Raw genomic sequence first — 15,591 nt, 5'->3', positions numbered from 1 at the left:
AAATGCCGCATAAGAGTTGTGACTCTGCCCATGGCAAATCGAATAGAAACTATTGATGTGGAAAGAAACGAGTTTAGGAGAATGAATGCCTTTCCCAGACTTGCTGCCCTCCGAAGTGTGGGATGTTTGGGTGATTATGACATTGGTTAAGAATACAGGTTATGAAGACAAATCCACAAGGGTTCATATCTTGGCACTACCACGCTCTCGGGTTACCTCGGGCACACGACGAACCCATTCACTCGGCTAACGCTAGGCAGAGCGCTTGTTGGCTGCTGAATGTAGCTGTAGGCGCTGAGGAAAGACTAAACGAGGCTAATCTGCCCTTCCAGCCTCGGTTTCTTGGTGTTGGAGGACAGCCTGAGGGTGTTGGCAGCTGGGACCCGCCCTGAGAACCCCGGAGCCACAGCAGCTGTTCCCGCGCCGCCCAGCTGTTGCCGGGACCACGCGTCAGCCGCCGTCTCGGACCTCCGCGTCTCGCTTCCGGCCTCCGCGCCTCGCTTCCGGCCAGCCGCTCTATTCTTCCGCTTCTCTATGGTGTACAGGAAGAAGTCTGTCTGCCGCCGGAAGCGGCTCGCTGCCACCGCGGGTTCGGGACTCCGAGCTGTGAGTAGGGCGCCGGGGATGCGGGGCTTGCCGGAGGGGCGGGGCGGGGCTGGGCGTACCGGGGTCGAGGTGCAGACGTCCCCAAGCTGGGGGCCGAGTCGAGTTCTCGGTGCTCACGCTCCGGGGTCTCCAGCCGCTCGGCGCCGCCTGATTAGTCTCTTCAGGTGAAAATGTCGGGCTGCAGCTGCGTCGGGCCCGGCACGGGAGCCTGTAGGTGCCGATGATGTCGATGTCGGAGGTGGTGGTGGTAACAGCTCACATTTATTGTGTGCTTGCTTACGTGTGCCAGGCTCTCTCTACTGGGTTTCCGAAGTCAGGATTTCCCACATTTCAGCCTTTCGCGTCCCACCTTCGTGGATTTTGCCCAGTCAATTTACTGTTTAAGACTCTGCTAAAGGTTTTTAATCGAGTCGCCTTTTACTTCTTAAACGTGAATTTCCTTTAAGAGAAATTTTAATGTTTCTCCCCTAAATGGAGACTTGTCCTATGCAGAAGGTAATGATAAAATTAATATGTTTAACATGAAAACATTGTTGATTTTGGCTAGATTTCATTGTCTAAGGCTCTGAGAGTCCTTTTGTTAACAAAGGAACATTGGTGTTCATAGACGTTAAAGACAAACTAGGGAAATGCAATGTTCTCCTTGAAGCAATTGGAGGTTTCTCAAAAGAATTGAAAAGGGATTAACTTTCTCCATAGGTGTTCAGCATTATTTCAGATCGCCCATGTACCATCTAAAGCCCCACGCCTAGGTCATCTTCATCACCTTCCCCAGTAGAGTGCCTCCTGTGTCAATGTCCACAGCAACCCCTGAGGTAAGGACTGTTATTCTCATTTGATCTGTGCGGAAGCAGGCCCAGGACTCCCAGCGGTAGAATGGTAGAGTGGAGACTCCAGCTGGGCTTCTGTAACTACCATGAGCCATTGGTTCCTTCAGTAAATCTTGGGGAGAGATTTGTTGGGCTACGGGGGATTGTGCTGCCACCTCGGGGCTGTGGTGACAACCAGAAAACGTAGCAGGGGGAGGATGCTTTGTGACCCTAAAGCCCCATGAAAAGTAGGTTTTATTCTTTTAAATCTTAGGGCCATCTGGATTGTTGATGGCATTGCCGGGTAAGGTGGTAGCAAGACACACTGGTGTCACAATAATATAGTTGTTGAGAGCACTATTGTGGCGTTAGATGGACCCAAGCTTAAGTATACTAGCTGTGTGACTTTCGGCACCTCATTCACCTTTCTAAACTTCAGTGTTCTCAACCATAAAATGGTACTTGTTCTATCTGAAAGGTTTCTTACAAGGATTAAGTGAGAACATACCCTTAAAGTACTTAAATCAGGTCCAGCACACAGTGATCGATCGATAGTATTGGGACCAGGTATATATGCTAGGCTGAGGAGTTTAGTCAGGGATGTGGTTGTGGTGCCTTTAAAGCGGATGGAGCTGGAGAAGATGAGTTTGTTTGGGTCAGGCTGAGGGATGATTCCTCCCTTTTCTTTGAGAGGGACAGCTCCGAGTGTGGATGGGGGGAGGGTGGTGCAGAGGAAGAGAATCAACTCCACTCCTAGCACAGAACCCAATGCAGGGCTTGAACTTAGAACCCTGAGATCAAGTGTCAGCCACTTAACCAGCTGAGCCTGGGCATCTCATTCTCCTTTTTAATTTTTTTTTAAAGATTATATACATTCATTGGAGAGGGAGAGTGCATGAGCGGGGAGGAGGGGCAGAGGGAGAGGGAGAAGCAGATTCCCCACTGAGTAGGGAGCCCAGTGTGGGGCTCCATCCCAGGACCTGGGAACCCTGGGACCATGACCTGAGCTGAAGGCAGGGCCTTAACTGACTGAGCCACCCAGGCAGCCCTCCCCATTTTTACAGAGGATTAAACAGGCTTTGGAGGGTTCAGTGACTTTTTTTTTTTTTTTTTTTTTGAGTTACCAAGGGCGTAAGTAACCAGAACTACTAGTTAGATTTCAGTATTCTGACTCCAGGAAAATCTTTAACTCTAAAAAATCTTAAGTTTCCTCTTTTTAACAGGTCTTTGCTGTTTCCTTCTGACCTCACCAAACAACCATGTCATCAGAATCGAGCAAAAAACGGAAGCCCAAAGTGATCCGAAGTGATGGAGCTCCAGCTGAGGGGAAGCGTAACCGATCTGACACAGAGCAGGTGAGATCAGCCAGGGCTGCCACACTGCTAAGAAATTACAGCTTGTGGCCAGGCACCTGTCTATGAGTTTGCAGCAGCTGAGGATCACAGGGACAGCCTCCCAGGTAACCTGTGCTTGACCAGGTGCCTGGAATTCCCTTGGTTCTGCAAACCTGAGTATTCACATCTGGTTTAGTTATAGCATCCCAAGAACCAACAAGCCTATATTAGGCATGAACAGTCCTGAACAGAGAATGCATTCTTGTATGGTGTATGTCTCTAATTTTCCTGATGGTCAGAAGAAGCCAGTATCTGTAGCATACCACTGGGATTGGGATCCCTCGTCTGCTGCTAAGACAGTACCAAAACAACATCCCCACAAAATCTCTTCTGTAGCCTGAGAGCACATGTGGTCAGCAGATGAAGACCTACTGTCTTAGAGACTTTCAAATGTACAATATAGTATCGTTAGCCATAGGAGACTCTGTCTTCAAGAGAAGTGTTCTGTTCATTCCAAAGGCTGGACAACCAATTATGATACTTTAGTCTCTGCTAAAGCTTGATTTGACTAAACACTCATCAGTAGGAATTTGGTTAAATGAATTCTGATTCATCTATTTAGTGAATTATGTGGCCATTTTGATGAATATTTAAATTTATTGGGATGAGAAATTGCACTAAATAGCATGGGCAGTATGATCCCGTCATGTTTAAAATTTGTGTTTATCCATAGTATTAAAAATAGTTATTTGAGGCTGGGACATGAGATTACAGGCAACTTTTCAATTTGTTTTTGTTCTCACTTCTCACTATTTCTGAATCTCTGACACGAAATATGCATTACTTTATAATTAGAAGAAGAGAGGAATTCTCCATTTTGAAAAGAAGAAAAACATTTGATTTAAGGACCAGATTTTTTAGAGATCTGATGTGGGGTTTCATTGTTCCTGATTCCAGCCAGGTGTCCTGATCCCAACAGGGAAACTTTTATTCCCCACTCAAGGCCTGTCTTCTTGCCTCCACAGGAGGGTAAATACTACAGTGAGGAGGCTGAAGTGGACCTGCGGGACCCTGGCAGAGACTATGAGCTGTACAAGTACACGTGCCAGGAGTTGCAGAGGCTCATGGCTGAGATCCAGGACCTAAAGAGCAGAGGAGGCAAGGATGTGGTAAGGAATGGGACTGGGATTGGGCAGACATCAGCCTGGTGGGTTTGCATGGATGGACTTGTTTTGCACCCGTCAGAGAGCCCTTCCTCATCTTGGTTGTCGTCATCGTCGTCGTCTCCTTTTTTTTTTTTTTAAGATTTTATTTATTTATTCATGAGAGGCCAAGACAGGCAGAGGGAGAAGCACACTCCATGCAAGGATCCCGATGTGGGACTTGATCCCGGGACTCCGGAATCACGCCCTGAGCCAAAAGCAGATGCTCAACTGCTGAGCCACCCAGGCATCCCTCATCTTGATCTTCTGTACTAGTCATGATCGGGTGGTTGGAGTTTGGGGGCTCCAGAGACATGCCCATTAATTTATTGGAATTTATTTCATCACCACCCAACCACCAATTACAGTAACAAACGTACAGGACAATTAATTTTTCTCATAACTGCAGTTTGATAATTCATCCAACTGGTGTTTATTACTTGCTGGGCACTTTGCTAGGTGTTGAGAAATGATAATACGTGTAAATTTCTTTGCTGCTTTAAGAATGGATATGCATAAGTATATCATAGAAACTAGAAATGAGGGACCCCTGGGTGGCTCAGCGGTTGAGCATCTGCCTTTGGCTCAGGGCTTGATCCCGGGGTCCTGGGATTGAGTTGACATCGGGCTTTCTGCATGGAGCCTGCTTCTCCCTCTGCCAGTGTCTCTCTCATGAATAAATAAATAAATCTTAAAAAAAGAAAAGAAAAGAAACCGGAAATGAAGTTATTAACATTAAATGAATGGGATAAACACAAAACATGTTTCCAAGAACCTCATTTAGTTGTGCCTACACTGGCCAATATTATTATGATTATTATGCCATAGTTATAGTTTACAACTATAATCCAGGGTTTATAGCTATAATCTTAATATTTTCACTTAAGTTATTCTGTGATGTTATTCACAGAGGTTAAATTATATGGCAGGGTGTTGCTATAATCTTCAATCCCTATTACTTCAGTCCGAGCAGAAATTATTATTTATTTGTCTGGTAACCTTAAGCATTTCCCTTACAGTCGTTTTTCCATTTCCCACTGACACTTTTCTTGGTTCTGAGCTTCTTCCAGTATCTCTTTTTGGCCCTGGATAGGGATGGGTCAGCAGTGAGGTGCCAAAGGAAGCTCAGCCAGCACCTGTTGACAAGATTTTTACCAGTTTTCTTTGCCTACAGGCAGTTGAGATTGAAGATCGGAGGATCCAGAGCTGTGTGCACTTCATGACTCTAAAGAAGCTTAATCGATTAGCCCACATCAGGTTGAAGAAAGGAAGAGATCAGACACATGAGGTAGAAATTAAGAGGTTTAGTCTTCCTTCTTTCTCTTTCCCACGTTCCCTTCTTAATCCCCTTTACCTCTTCCTTAAGTTTGCTACTGCTCTATCTGACCTGACTTGCCCTACTCACCTCTGACCTTGTCTTCCTTTCAGGCCAAGCAGAAAGTAGATGCCTATCACCTGCAGCTCCAGAACCTGCTGTATGAGGTGATGCACCTGCAGAAAGAGATCACCAAATGTCTGGAGTTTAAGTGAGTTTTGGAGACTTTAGCAAAATTGTCTATCGGTAACTGCTTTTTTCCTATATAGCTCAGTGTGCACTAGTCTCCTTAAAAGGAAACCAGGTAGGCTTGGAAGCTGCAGGATCTGGGACAGGGTGAATAGATCACTTTGAGTGGGACAACTGGAAGCAGTGTTTTCAGGCTGCACAAAGAACCTTGGAAACATGTCTGACTTTTTTAGGTCTTGAGCTCTGCACCTGGTCAAAAGCAGTTGTCTTTCTCTAGCTGGGGCTTATACATTACCATTTCAATTCCTGGGCACCTTGCATGGGAGTAACTCCCTTCTAGTCAAATCCTTTTAACCTTCTGGCCCAGTTTTCCTCTCCAAAAGTTCCAACCATTTATTTTTGCACCTAGATTTTATTCCTTAGAATCTGAACTTCTAAAAAAAAAGAATCTGAACTTCTTGCTACGTGGCTGCCTTCAGGTGACCAAACTGTAGTTTATCAGTGTCCATCTTTAAGTGTAATGCCTTTTGGCAAATCTAAGCTGAGAGATGAGGAAAGCGTAGACAGAGGAAGAGAAGGGAGTGTATGGTTGCTTGGCCAGACCTATTTGTGCAAACTGAAAAGTCAGGTTTTATTTGTAATAAACTTGGAATGAGAGGGGCACATCAGTAATTGAGTCTGGTGCATTTTTTGATAATTCTGCTGATTTTTAAGAGGCATCTTTATCTGCTTTACAAATTCATCGTGTAATAATAGTTAAATACTAATAGAGGTGAAATTCACATCAAACTTGCACCTGATGGGATGCCTGGGTTGCTCATTGGTTGGGCATGACCTGCCTTCAGCTCAGGTCATGATCCCGGGGTCCGGGATAGAGTCCTGCATCGGGCTTCTTATGGGGAGCTTGCTTCTCCCTCTGCCTGTGTCTCTGCCTCTCTTTCTCTCTATCTGTGTCTCTCATGAATAAATAAATAAATCTTAAAAAAAAAAAAACAACTAGCACCTGAATTAATAGTATCGCATCATCATCGTTTCCTGGTTTTGATAGCATACTATGTATAGGTAAGATATTATTATTGGGGGAACCCAGGGGAAGAGTACAGAGGAAATATATGCTCAGTACTATTTTTAAAACTTCTTGTGTATCTTAAACTGTTTAAAAATATTAAAAAAAAGAATGTGATGCCCCAAGCTATAATCATCACTCAGATGAAAGCTGACAAATGTAGAATTCAATAGAATCCTGGCCTATGGAGAGACAGATGACCACCCTTGGCCTTAGCCTGGGTTCAAATCCCAGCTCTACCACTCACTAGCTGTGTGACCTTGGGCAAACTACTCAACTGTGGAAGTCTCTATCTCACTTGAAATATGGCGATAGAAATCCCCATATGTAAGTTTTCATGAGAATTAGGTGGGGTGAAGTTGGCGTATCATAGGTGCTTACTGCCTCATAGCTGCTGTTATTACCGTCATCTGTCCACAACTTGTGCACTACTGTGTTAGTGCAGGAAGGAGCATTGTATTTCTTTTCTTTTCTTTTCTTTTTCTTTTTATTTTTTTAATTTTTTTTTAAAATTTTTATTTATTTATGATAGTCACAGAGAGAGAGAGAGGGGCAGAGACACAGGCAGAGGGAGAAGCAGGCTCCATGCACCGGGAGCCTGATGTGGGATTCGATCCCAGGTCTCCAGGATCGCGCTCTGGGCCAAAGGCAGGCGCCAAACTGCTGCGCCACCCAGGGATCCCCTCTTTTCTTTTATATACATGCATCACTCTACATAAAATAGTTGAAGCCTCTAGATATGCTGGATCTTCCCTGTCCCATGCTTAGGCAGTTAATGTTTTGAACTAAGCACAGACCCTTATGTTTTTTCCTGTTAAATGTCCAAGAATTTCAACCTGGCAGTCTAGGCCTAGACTGTAATGTTTTTATTGACTCTTTCAGATCTTAGTTCTTGCTAAACTTGGGACATCTGTAAATTTGATAAGCATCCCTTCCAGGTCTTCAGCTAATTCATGGATAAAACAGTTGGACACCATGGATAAGGATCCTGTGGTATGTCACCAACTACCTCTCTTCAAAGTGAAACGTTTACTAATGAACGTTTGCTGGGAAGACTGGATTCTGTGTTCCTATTGTAGACCAGGGCTAAGTGAGCATACATGGAGGGAACTGTGGGCCCACTTAATCCATGGTTTGGGATCCTGAGAACAGCAACTTGACATCTAGTTTTTGCTTGCAGGTCAAAGCATGAAGAAATTGATCTGGTCAGTTTAGAGGAGTTTTATAAGGAGGCTCCTCCAGATATTAGCAAGGCTGAAGTCACGATGGGAGACCCTCACCAGCAAACCCTTGCACGTCTGGACTGGGAGCTGGAACAGCGGAAAAGGTTGTGTACCCTCCTTCCTGACCTCATTAATCTGTGCAGACACAGACCTTTAGCCATGGAGTGTTTTGGTATGACCCACAATCAGACAGCAAAGCTCTGTGGAACCAGCAGAATGATTTATTACCAAATCCCATTTTGTAATTCACACCTAGACCAACAGGATTGTGGATGGGGATGGAATTGCTTAAGGCTGTTAATTTTTGGAATAACTTTTTTTTTTTTTTTAATTTTAACACTTGAGACCTAAATACCTTTTGTATTTTAAATCTTTTTTTTTTTTTTTTTTTGCATTTTCCCCTGCCTCTAATACTGTCCATGTGGTATTTTAAAGGTCTGCAGACATCATTTTAGAAGGTTAGAGAACATTCCCGTGTATAGACAAATTATAATTTATATAATGTTTTCTCTGTTGAAGTTACCACTTTTTGCTCTCATAAATTATGCTTTAAGGCACACCTTTGTGACGCCTGGCTGGCTCACAAAGGACGTGATCCTGGAGTTCCGGAATTGAGTCCTGTATTGAGCTCCTGCATGGAGCCTGCTTCTCCTCCTCCTGCCTATGTCTCTGTCTCTCTCTGTGTTTCTCATGAATAAATAAATAAAATCTTAAAAAAAAAAACAATAAAACACATCTTTACATATAAAAAATTTCTTGTACTAATAAAGATATTGTTTATTAATGTAAATACAACATTTATGCTGTATAATTTAATCTAGGTCTTTTTAAGAACATTATGTATTTTTCATAATGGATTTTTCATGGCTGCATCCCTTTCGTTATAGTAACTTTCTTCCCCTATATTTGTATGAGAATGCTAGAGCTTTTCGTTGACACATCTACTCTGTTTTCCATTGGAGAAGCAGGTGTTTTTGTTCCTTTTTTTTTTTTTTTTAAATAGAATGTATTTTATGCCTTCAGTCCATGTTATGAATTCAATAAACACTAAGTGTGGTTCTTATGGAATTGGTGTTAGGTTTTTAACAGATGGGGTGGTCCCATCCCTCCCCTGTCTGGTATAATGCTTGTGTTGACACAGGCCAAACCATGAGTGTTGTATTCCTGTGGTGCAGAATCCATCCCCACCCTGCCCCACTCAGGCCAGTGTGTGGGCCTCATTTGTGTCCTCTGGTTGCTAGATCCATGTGTTTGTGTAAGTTTTGGCTCTACACCCTAGAGGCAAGAAAGGGAACAGGAAATGACATGACTATATCCCCTAGTGGCTAATGGGCAGAGCCTCTGGAAATGGACAAGCATGGATTCAGAGCCCAGCTTTATACGTGCTCTTAGCTGAGTTACCTTGGCAAGTTACCTACCTCCTTTAGCCTTTGTTTCTTCCTTTGGGGAAAAGAAGAGTCCCCATCTTCCAGGATTTTTTTTTTTTTAAGATTTTATTTATTCATGAAACACAGAGAGTGGCAGAGACATAGAGGGAGAAGCAGGCTCCCTGTGGGGAGCTCAATTCAGGACTCGATCCCAGGAGCCCAGAATCACACCCTCAGCGGGAGGCAGACATTCAACTGCTGAGCCACCCAGGCATCCCTCTTTCAGGATTTTTATAAGGATTAAATGCAGTAATGCTTATGAAGAGTTCTCTAAGTACTTGGTACATAATAAGTGCTAGGTAAACAATTAATCATAACTGCTACATGGAGACAGGTAGGTGGATTAGGTAGATTGTGACAGTCCATAGGTATGTCGGGAGATCTCAAGAGTTTGATTGATTGATTGATTGATTGATTGATTTATTATTTATTTATTTTTAAGATTTATTTATTTATTCATGATAGACACACACAGAGAGAGAGAGAGAGGCAGAGACATAGGCAGAGGGAGGAGAAGCAGGCTCCATGCCGGGAGCCTGATGCGGGACTCGATCCTGGAACTCCAGGATCGCGCCCTGGGCCAAAGGCAGGCGCTAAACCACTGAGCCACCCAAGGATCCCCCATCTCAGGAGCTTTAAGTGACAGTGGTCTGTCCTCTCCCAATAGACTGGCGGAGAAGTACCGAGAGTGCCTGTCCAACAAGGAGAAGATCCTCAAGGAGATTGAAGTGAAGAAGGAATACCTGAGCAGTCTCCAGCCTCGCCTCAATAGCATAATGCAGGTGAGAATCTCCCCTATACTCTCTAGCATTGGCCTTTGCTTTGCCTTCAGCACCCAAGTAAGACCTTGCTGACCTGTAAGACCTTGCTGACCTGTGGCCTCCAGCAGCCATGTCTCCCTTGGGTTTTGCCAAGTCTGTTACCCTAATGGATGTCAGAGCCCAGTGCAAGGATGGTCCTGTTGGCAGTTTCTGCCCAGCCAGTATAATAAGGTGTCCTGGGAGGAAGAGATGCTGCTGGGTGGGCTCAGGAACACATTTACCTGGGATATTTTCTTTTCACCCAGAGTTTCTTCCAGGTAAAATACTTTTGCAAACTCTAGGTTTAGTTTACCCCCAGAATGGTTTTAACCAGCCCCACAGTCTCCAGGCATCTAAGCCTGCTTCTGTGGATATCTGTTACAGTCCCTAACTGATTTTGGGAGAAGATGTTCACCAGATGTCCTCTGAAAAGAACTTTACTCATATTCGAAAGGCATTAGGTACCATCAGAGGAAAAAGTCCCCACTTTAAAATGTAATATAAACGGGATCCCTGGGTGGCGCAGCGGTTTGGCGCCTGCCTTTGGCCCAGGGCGCAATCTTGGAGACCCGGGATCGAATCCCACATCGGCTCTCAGTGCATGGAGCCTGCTTCTCCCTCTGCCTATGTCTCTGCCTCTCTCTCTCTCTCTCTGTGACTATCATAAATAAATAAAAATTTTTTAAAAAATCATTTAAAAAAATAAATAAAAAATAAAATGTAATATAAACTGTAATATTTTTACACTTTCTACGTAGGAAACCTGATTTTTGTTTGCTCTGTGAGGCCAGATTTGCTCTAAATCTTTTACAGTATTTTTTTGTTTTGGTTGTTGTTGTTTTAAAGATTTTATGTATTTTTTTTTTTTTAGAGAAAGGGAGCACAAGCAGGGGGAGGGGCTGAGGAAGAGGGACAAGCAGACTGTGCTGAGCAGGGAGCCTGATGGGCTCGATTCCCAGAATCCTGGGATCATGACCTGAGCCACAGGCAGACACTTAACCAACTGAGTCACCTATGCACCCCTGTTTGTTTTTGTTTTAAATAAACACTATGCCCAGCATGGGGTTTGAGCTCAAGACCCCAAGATCAGGAGTCCAGCCCGGCACCCCTCTAAATTCTCATAGTTTTACATAGCAGAGTAAATGGTAAAATATGGAGGAACTTTGCAAAAAGACCCTAGAGAAAATAAAAATTCCCTTTCCTGGGATTTGGAAAGATCTGCATTTCCTCCCTTCAATTCTAGGCATAGAATTAGAATTGTTAACAAATATTCTCAGTAGCACTTCATAGTAGGACAATAAGAAAACAAACTAAAAGTTTGAGTTGTACTTTATTCTGTTTTTTTTTTGTTTGTTTGTTTGTTTTTTTTAGATTTCATGTATGTATGTATCCTGTTTATTTTTTTTAAGATTTTATTTATGTATGTAGGTATGAATGAATGAATGAATGAATGAGAGGGTGTAGGAGGAGGAGCAGAGGGAGTGGGACAAGCAGGCTCCACGCCCAGTGCAGAACTTGATCTCGGTCCTGAGATCATGACCTGAGCCCAAATCAAGAGTCACATGCTTAATGTATTGAGCCACCCAGGCATCCCTTAATTTTTCCTATTAACTTGGAATCTCTAAATGTGCCTGAATAGGGTACTGGTTAAATAAATTATTGTATGGTACAGCCTTACAGCTGTGATAGAAACATAAAGCATCATATCACTGATAATTGGATAATTGGACAGAACAAAGACTTATCATGTAATTAAAACAATGCCCATTGTAAAACAAAGTATAATTTCATTGTATATCTTCGTTGATAAAGTATCCATATGGGTATGTACATGTGTGAGTCCAGTATATGCTTAGAGGAATCACTAAGTCATTAACAATTACTTTTGAGTTTGGGGACTGGGAGGTTTGTTTATTTTATTTTTAAAGTAGTCTTCGTCCAATGTGGGTGTCAACTCATGACCATGAGATCAGGAGTCCTATGTTCTACTAACTGAGCCAGTGAGGTGCCCCTGGAAGTTTTTGCTTTATAAACTTGAATACAACTTTTTATTTTTATTATTTTTATTTTTTAGTTTTATTTTTATTTTTTTAAGATTTTATTTATTTATTCATGAGAGGCACACAGAGAGGCTCCATGCAGGGAGCCCGACGTGGGACTCGATCCCGGGACTCCAGGATCAAGCCCTGGGCTGAAGGCGGCACTAAACCGCTTCAGCTTTTTATTTTGCTGAATAATAAAAAGTGCCCCAACTTTTTATTTTTATGTAGGCTCCACACCCAGTGTGGAGCCCAGTGTGGAGCTTAAACTTATGACCCTGGGATCAAGACCTGAGCTGAGGGGCACCTGGGTGGCTCAGCCGGTTAAGCATCTGCCTTCAGCTCAGGTCACAGTCTTGGGGTCCTGGGATCAAGCTGTGTGTTAGGCTCCCTGCTCAGCGGGGAGTCTGCTTCTCTCTCTCCTGCTGTTCCTCCCCGCTGCTTGTGCACTCTCTTTCTCTCTTAAGTAAATAAAATCTTTAAAAAAAAAAAAAAAGACAGTATCAAGTGTTGGTGAAGATGTAGGAACAATTAGAACTTCCAAAAAAAAAAAAAAAAAACAACATAGAACTTTCATATGGTGCTGGGGGGGAATTTTGTAAATCAGTGCAATCCCTTTAGAAAACTGTGTTTCAAAAAAACAAAACAAAACAAAACTGTGTTTCAGTTTTATTTAGTTTTTATTTATTATTTAGCCAAAGCTAAATAATATGCCTAGCATATTTATTCCCAACAGTTTCATCCCTGGGAATATATTTAACAGAAATATGTACACAAGGGCAACAAAGGACAAAGAATGCTTGTAGCAGCATTATTCATAATAGCCCCAAACTGGAAGTACTCATATAATCAAATACTAAGTATCAATGAAAATAAATGAACTCCTGGTGCTCACAACAGTATAGACGAATCCCACGAACATAATGTTGAGCAAAAAAGCCAGACACAAGAATATATATTATATGATTCCATTTGTGTAAGTTCAAAAATGAGCCAAACTAATTTTATGATGTTAGAAGTCAAGATAACAGTCACTGGGGATGCGGGGGTGGGAGGAGTTAGTGACTGAGAGGGGAAATAAAATAGCTTCTGGAAAATTGGTAATGGTCATTTTCTTGATTTGGGTGCCAGTTAAATAGATGTGTTCACTGAGCTATATGCTTATGAACCGTATGCTTTCTTTCCTATACATAAAATTATTTTTTAAAATATAATATATGTGCATTGTTTTAAAAAGTTATATTAGAAGGAAAAAAGTTATATTAGAGATGCTTGGGTGGCTCAGTTGGTTAAGTGTTCAATTTTTTTTTTATTAACTCTTGGATTACCTCGTTTATAAAAGGCTTCTTCAAGTCTTTTGCTCATTTTTCTGTTGAATTACTTGGTCTTTATATTTTCTGGACATGAGTCTTTTGCAGATATTTTTTCCATTTTGTGACTTTCTTTTTCACTCTCAATGTTACCTTTTAATGAGTAGATGTTCTTAATTTTCATATGATCTAATTATCAATGGTCTCCTTTAAGGTTAGTGTTTTCGTGTCCTTTTTAAGAAATCTATCTCTAGGGGCACCTAGGTGGCTCAATGGTTGAGTGACTGCCTTTGGCTCAGGTCGTGATCCTGTGGTCCAGGAATTGAGTCCCGCATTGGGCTCCCCACAGGGAGCCTGCTTGCCCCTCTACCTATTTCTGTGTCTTAAATGAATAAATAAATGAAATCTTAAAAAAAAAAAAAATCTGTCTCTGACCCAAGGTCATGGAGATATTCTCTTTTTTTTTATTAAATAAAATGTTTAAAGATTTTATTAATTTATTCATGAGACACAGAGAGAGAGAGAGAGAGGCAAAGACACAGGCAGAGGGAGAAGCAGGCACCATGCAGGGAGCCTGATGTGGGACTCGATCCCAGGATCGATCCCTGATCCTAGGATCAGGCCCTAGGCTGAAGGCAGGTGCCAAACCACTAAGCCACCCAGGGATCCCTTTCTTGTTTTTTTTAAATAGAAGCTCTTTTGTATGTCTTTCACATTTAGATCTCTAGGTTTCCTGGAAGGAAATGTTGTATGTAGTATGAGGTAAGAGTCAGATTCATTTTTTTTTCCCCATGTTAGGTATTCAGGTGGGCCATTTATTGAAAAGCTCATTCTTTCCCCACTGCTGCAGTACCACTTTTGTCATAAATCAAATGTCCATGTAGGTTTGTGTATGGTTTATTTGTCTATCCAGGCATCAATACCACACTGGCTTATTTACCGTAGCTTTATCAGAAGTCTTGATGCCCAGTAGCATATATCCTCTAGCTGAATTTTTCAGGATCATCTTGGTTATTCTTGGCCCTTTGCATTTAACAAAATAAATTTTAGAATTAGCCAGTCAATTTTCACCTGCTGGGATTTAGAGTGGGATTGCATTGAATCTGTAGATTGATTTGGAGTGAAATGATTTCAAGACAATATTGAGTCTTCCAGGCCATTAACATGGCATATATCTCCATTCATTTAGATCTTTGATTTCTCAGGCCTTTGTGTAGAGACTTACATACCTTTCACTTATATATGTTTAGGTTAGTTGAGGGTTGGTTTTTTTTTTTTTTAAGATTTTATTTATTTATTCATGAGAGACAGAGAGAGGCAGAGACATAGGCAAAGGGAGAAGCAGGCTCCCTGTGGGGAGCCTGATTCAGGACCTGATTCCAGGACCCTGGGATCACGCCCTGAGCCAAAGGCAGATGCTTAACCACTGAGCTACCCAGGTGCCCCTAATTGATGTTTTCTTGATGCTGTTGAAAATGGATCTTTTTTTAAGTTCATTTTCTTACTGTTCACTGCTTGTATAAATAGAATTTTTTGTATTGACCTTTTATCTACCTATTTTGTTAGCTTATCATGTATTTTTAGTAATTAAAAAGCTATTTTGGTAATTCAGCAGCCACCTCTTCACATGTGTACTGCCTAAAAAGAGAAAACAAAAATCCTTCTTTTCTTGCACACAGGCTTCCCTCCCAGTGCAAGAGTACCTGTTCATGCCGTTCGACCAGGCTCACAAGCAGTATGAGACAGCTAGACACCTGCCACCTCCCCTCTATGTCCTCTTTGTCCAAGCCACTGCATATGGGCAGGCCTGTGGTGAGTACGGGGCTTGGTGAGGAAGAGGGGCTGTGGGAGCAGCAGCCTTGGCCGTTTGAGTCATTTGGAAGCCCTGCCTGCTGAGGAAAGCTCCCTGGTCCTGCTCAGAAGCCCACAGGTGACAGATGCTACATCCCTGCCGCACCACCCAGCATGGCTGCTTTGACCAGCTGGCCTGAGGCTAGACTAACCTGGTAGGCATTTCAGAATGGATGGCTTTGAACCTTTGATGAGCCTGGCTGGTCACCTGTTAGGTGCAGTGCCCAGGCAGCCTGTCTGGGCTCCCAGACACTCAGCCCATCAAGGCACAATTGGCAGGTGGATCGGCACCTCTTGCCCCTCTTCAGAGAAAGGACTTCGTAAACACAGATCCCAGGCAGCTTTCCTAGGCTTTCACCACGCCCGAACCAGCTGCATGTCACTACAGTGAATTACTAAGTGGGAAGATGTCTCTGCTTT

General features: G+C 42.8%; 1 protein-coding gene across 3 annotated transcripts in view; it reads left to right on the top strand.

Moving 5' to 3' along the window:
• Window positions 1-449: 449 nt before the first annotated feature.
• THOC5 (THO complex subunit 5) overlaps window positions 450-15,591 on the top strand; it is a 35,817-nt gene continuing 20,675 nt past the window's right edge. For 2 of the 3 annotated variants that reach the window (XM_077874252.1, XM_077874250.1), the window contains exons 1-9: window positions 450-606; window positions 1,306-1,421; window positions 2,639-2,770; window positions 3,775-3,918; window positions 5,126-5,239; window positions 5,380-5,477; window positions 7,702-7,848; window positions 9,839-9,953; window positions 15,000-15,132. In XM_077874252.1, coding sequence (XP_077730378.1) covers window positions 2,675-2,770; window positions 3,775-3,918; window positions 5,126-5,239; window positions 5,380-5,477; window positions 7,702-7,848; window positions 9,839-9,953; window positions 15,000-15,132 — 847 coding nt within the window. In that variant the 5' untranslated portion in view covers window positions 450-606; window positions 1,306-1,421; window positions 2,639-2,674. Of the gene's footprint in view, window positions 607-751; window positions 771-1,305; window positions 1,422-2,638; window positions 2,771-3,774; window positions 3,919-5,125; window positions 5,240-5,379; window positions 5,478-7,701; window positions 7,849-9,838; window positions 9,954-14,999; window positions 15,133-15,591 lie in introns of those variants that run through there. The other variant, XM_077874251.1, reaches the window with a different exon arrangement.

The sequence above is a fragment of the Canis aureus genome, chromosome 27 (assembly GCF_053574225.1).
Source record: "Canis aureus isolate CA01 chromosome 27, VMU_Caureus_v.1.0, whole genome shotgun sequence".
In the NCBI taxonomy this organism is placed as follows: Eukaryota; Metazoa; Chordata; class Mammalia; order Carnivora; family Canidae; genus Canis; species Canis aureus.
Note: the sequence above shows the minus strand (reverse complement) of the source record. Positions and strands in the feature narration are given on the sequence as shown.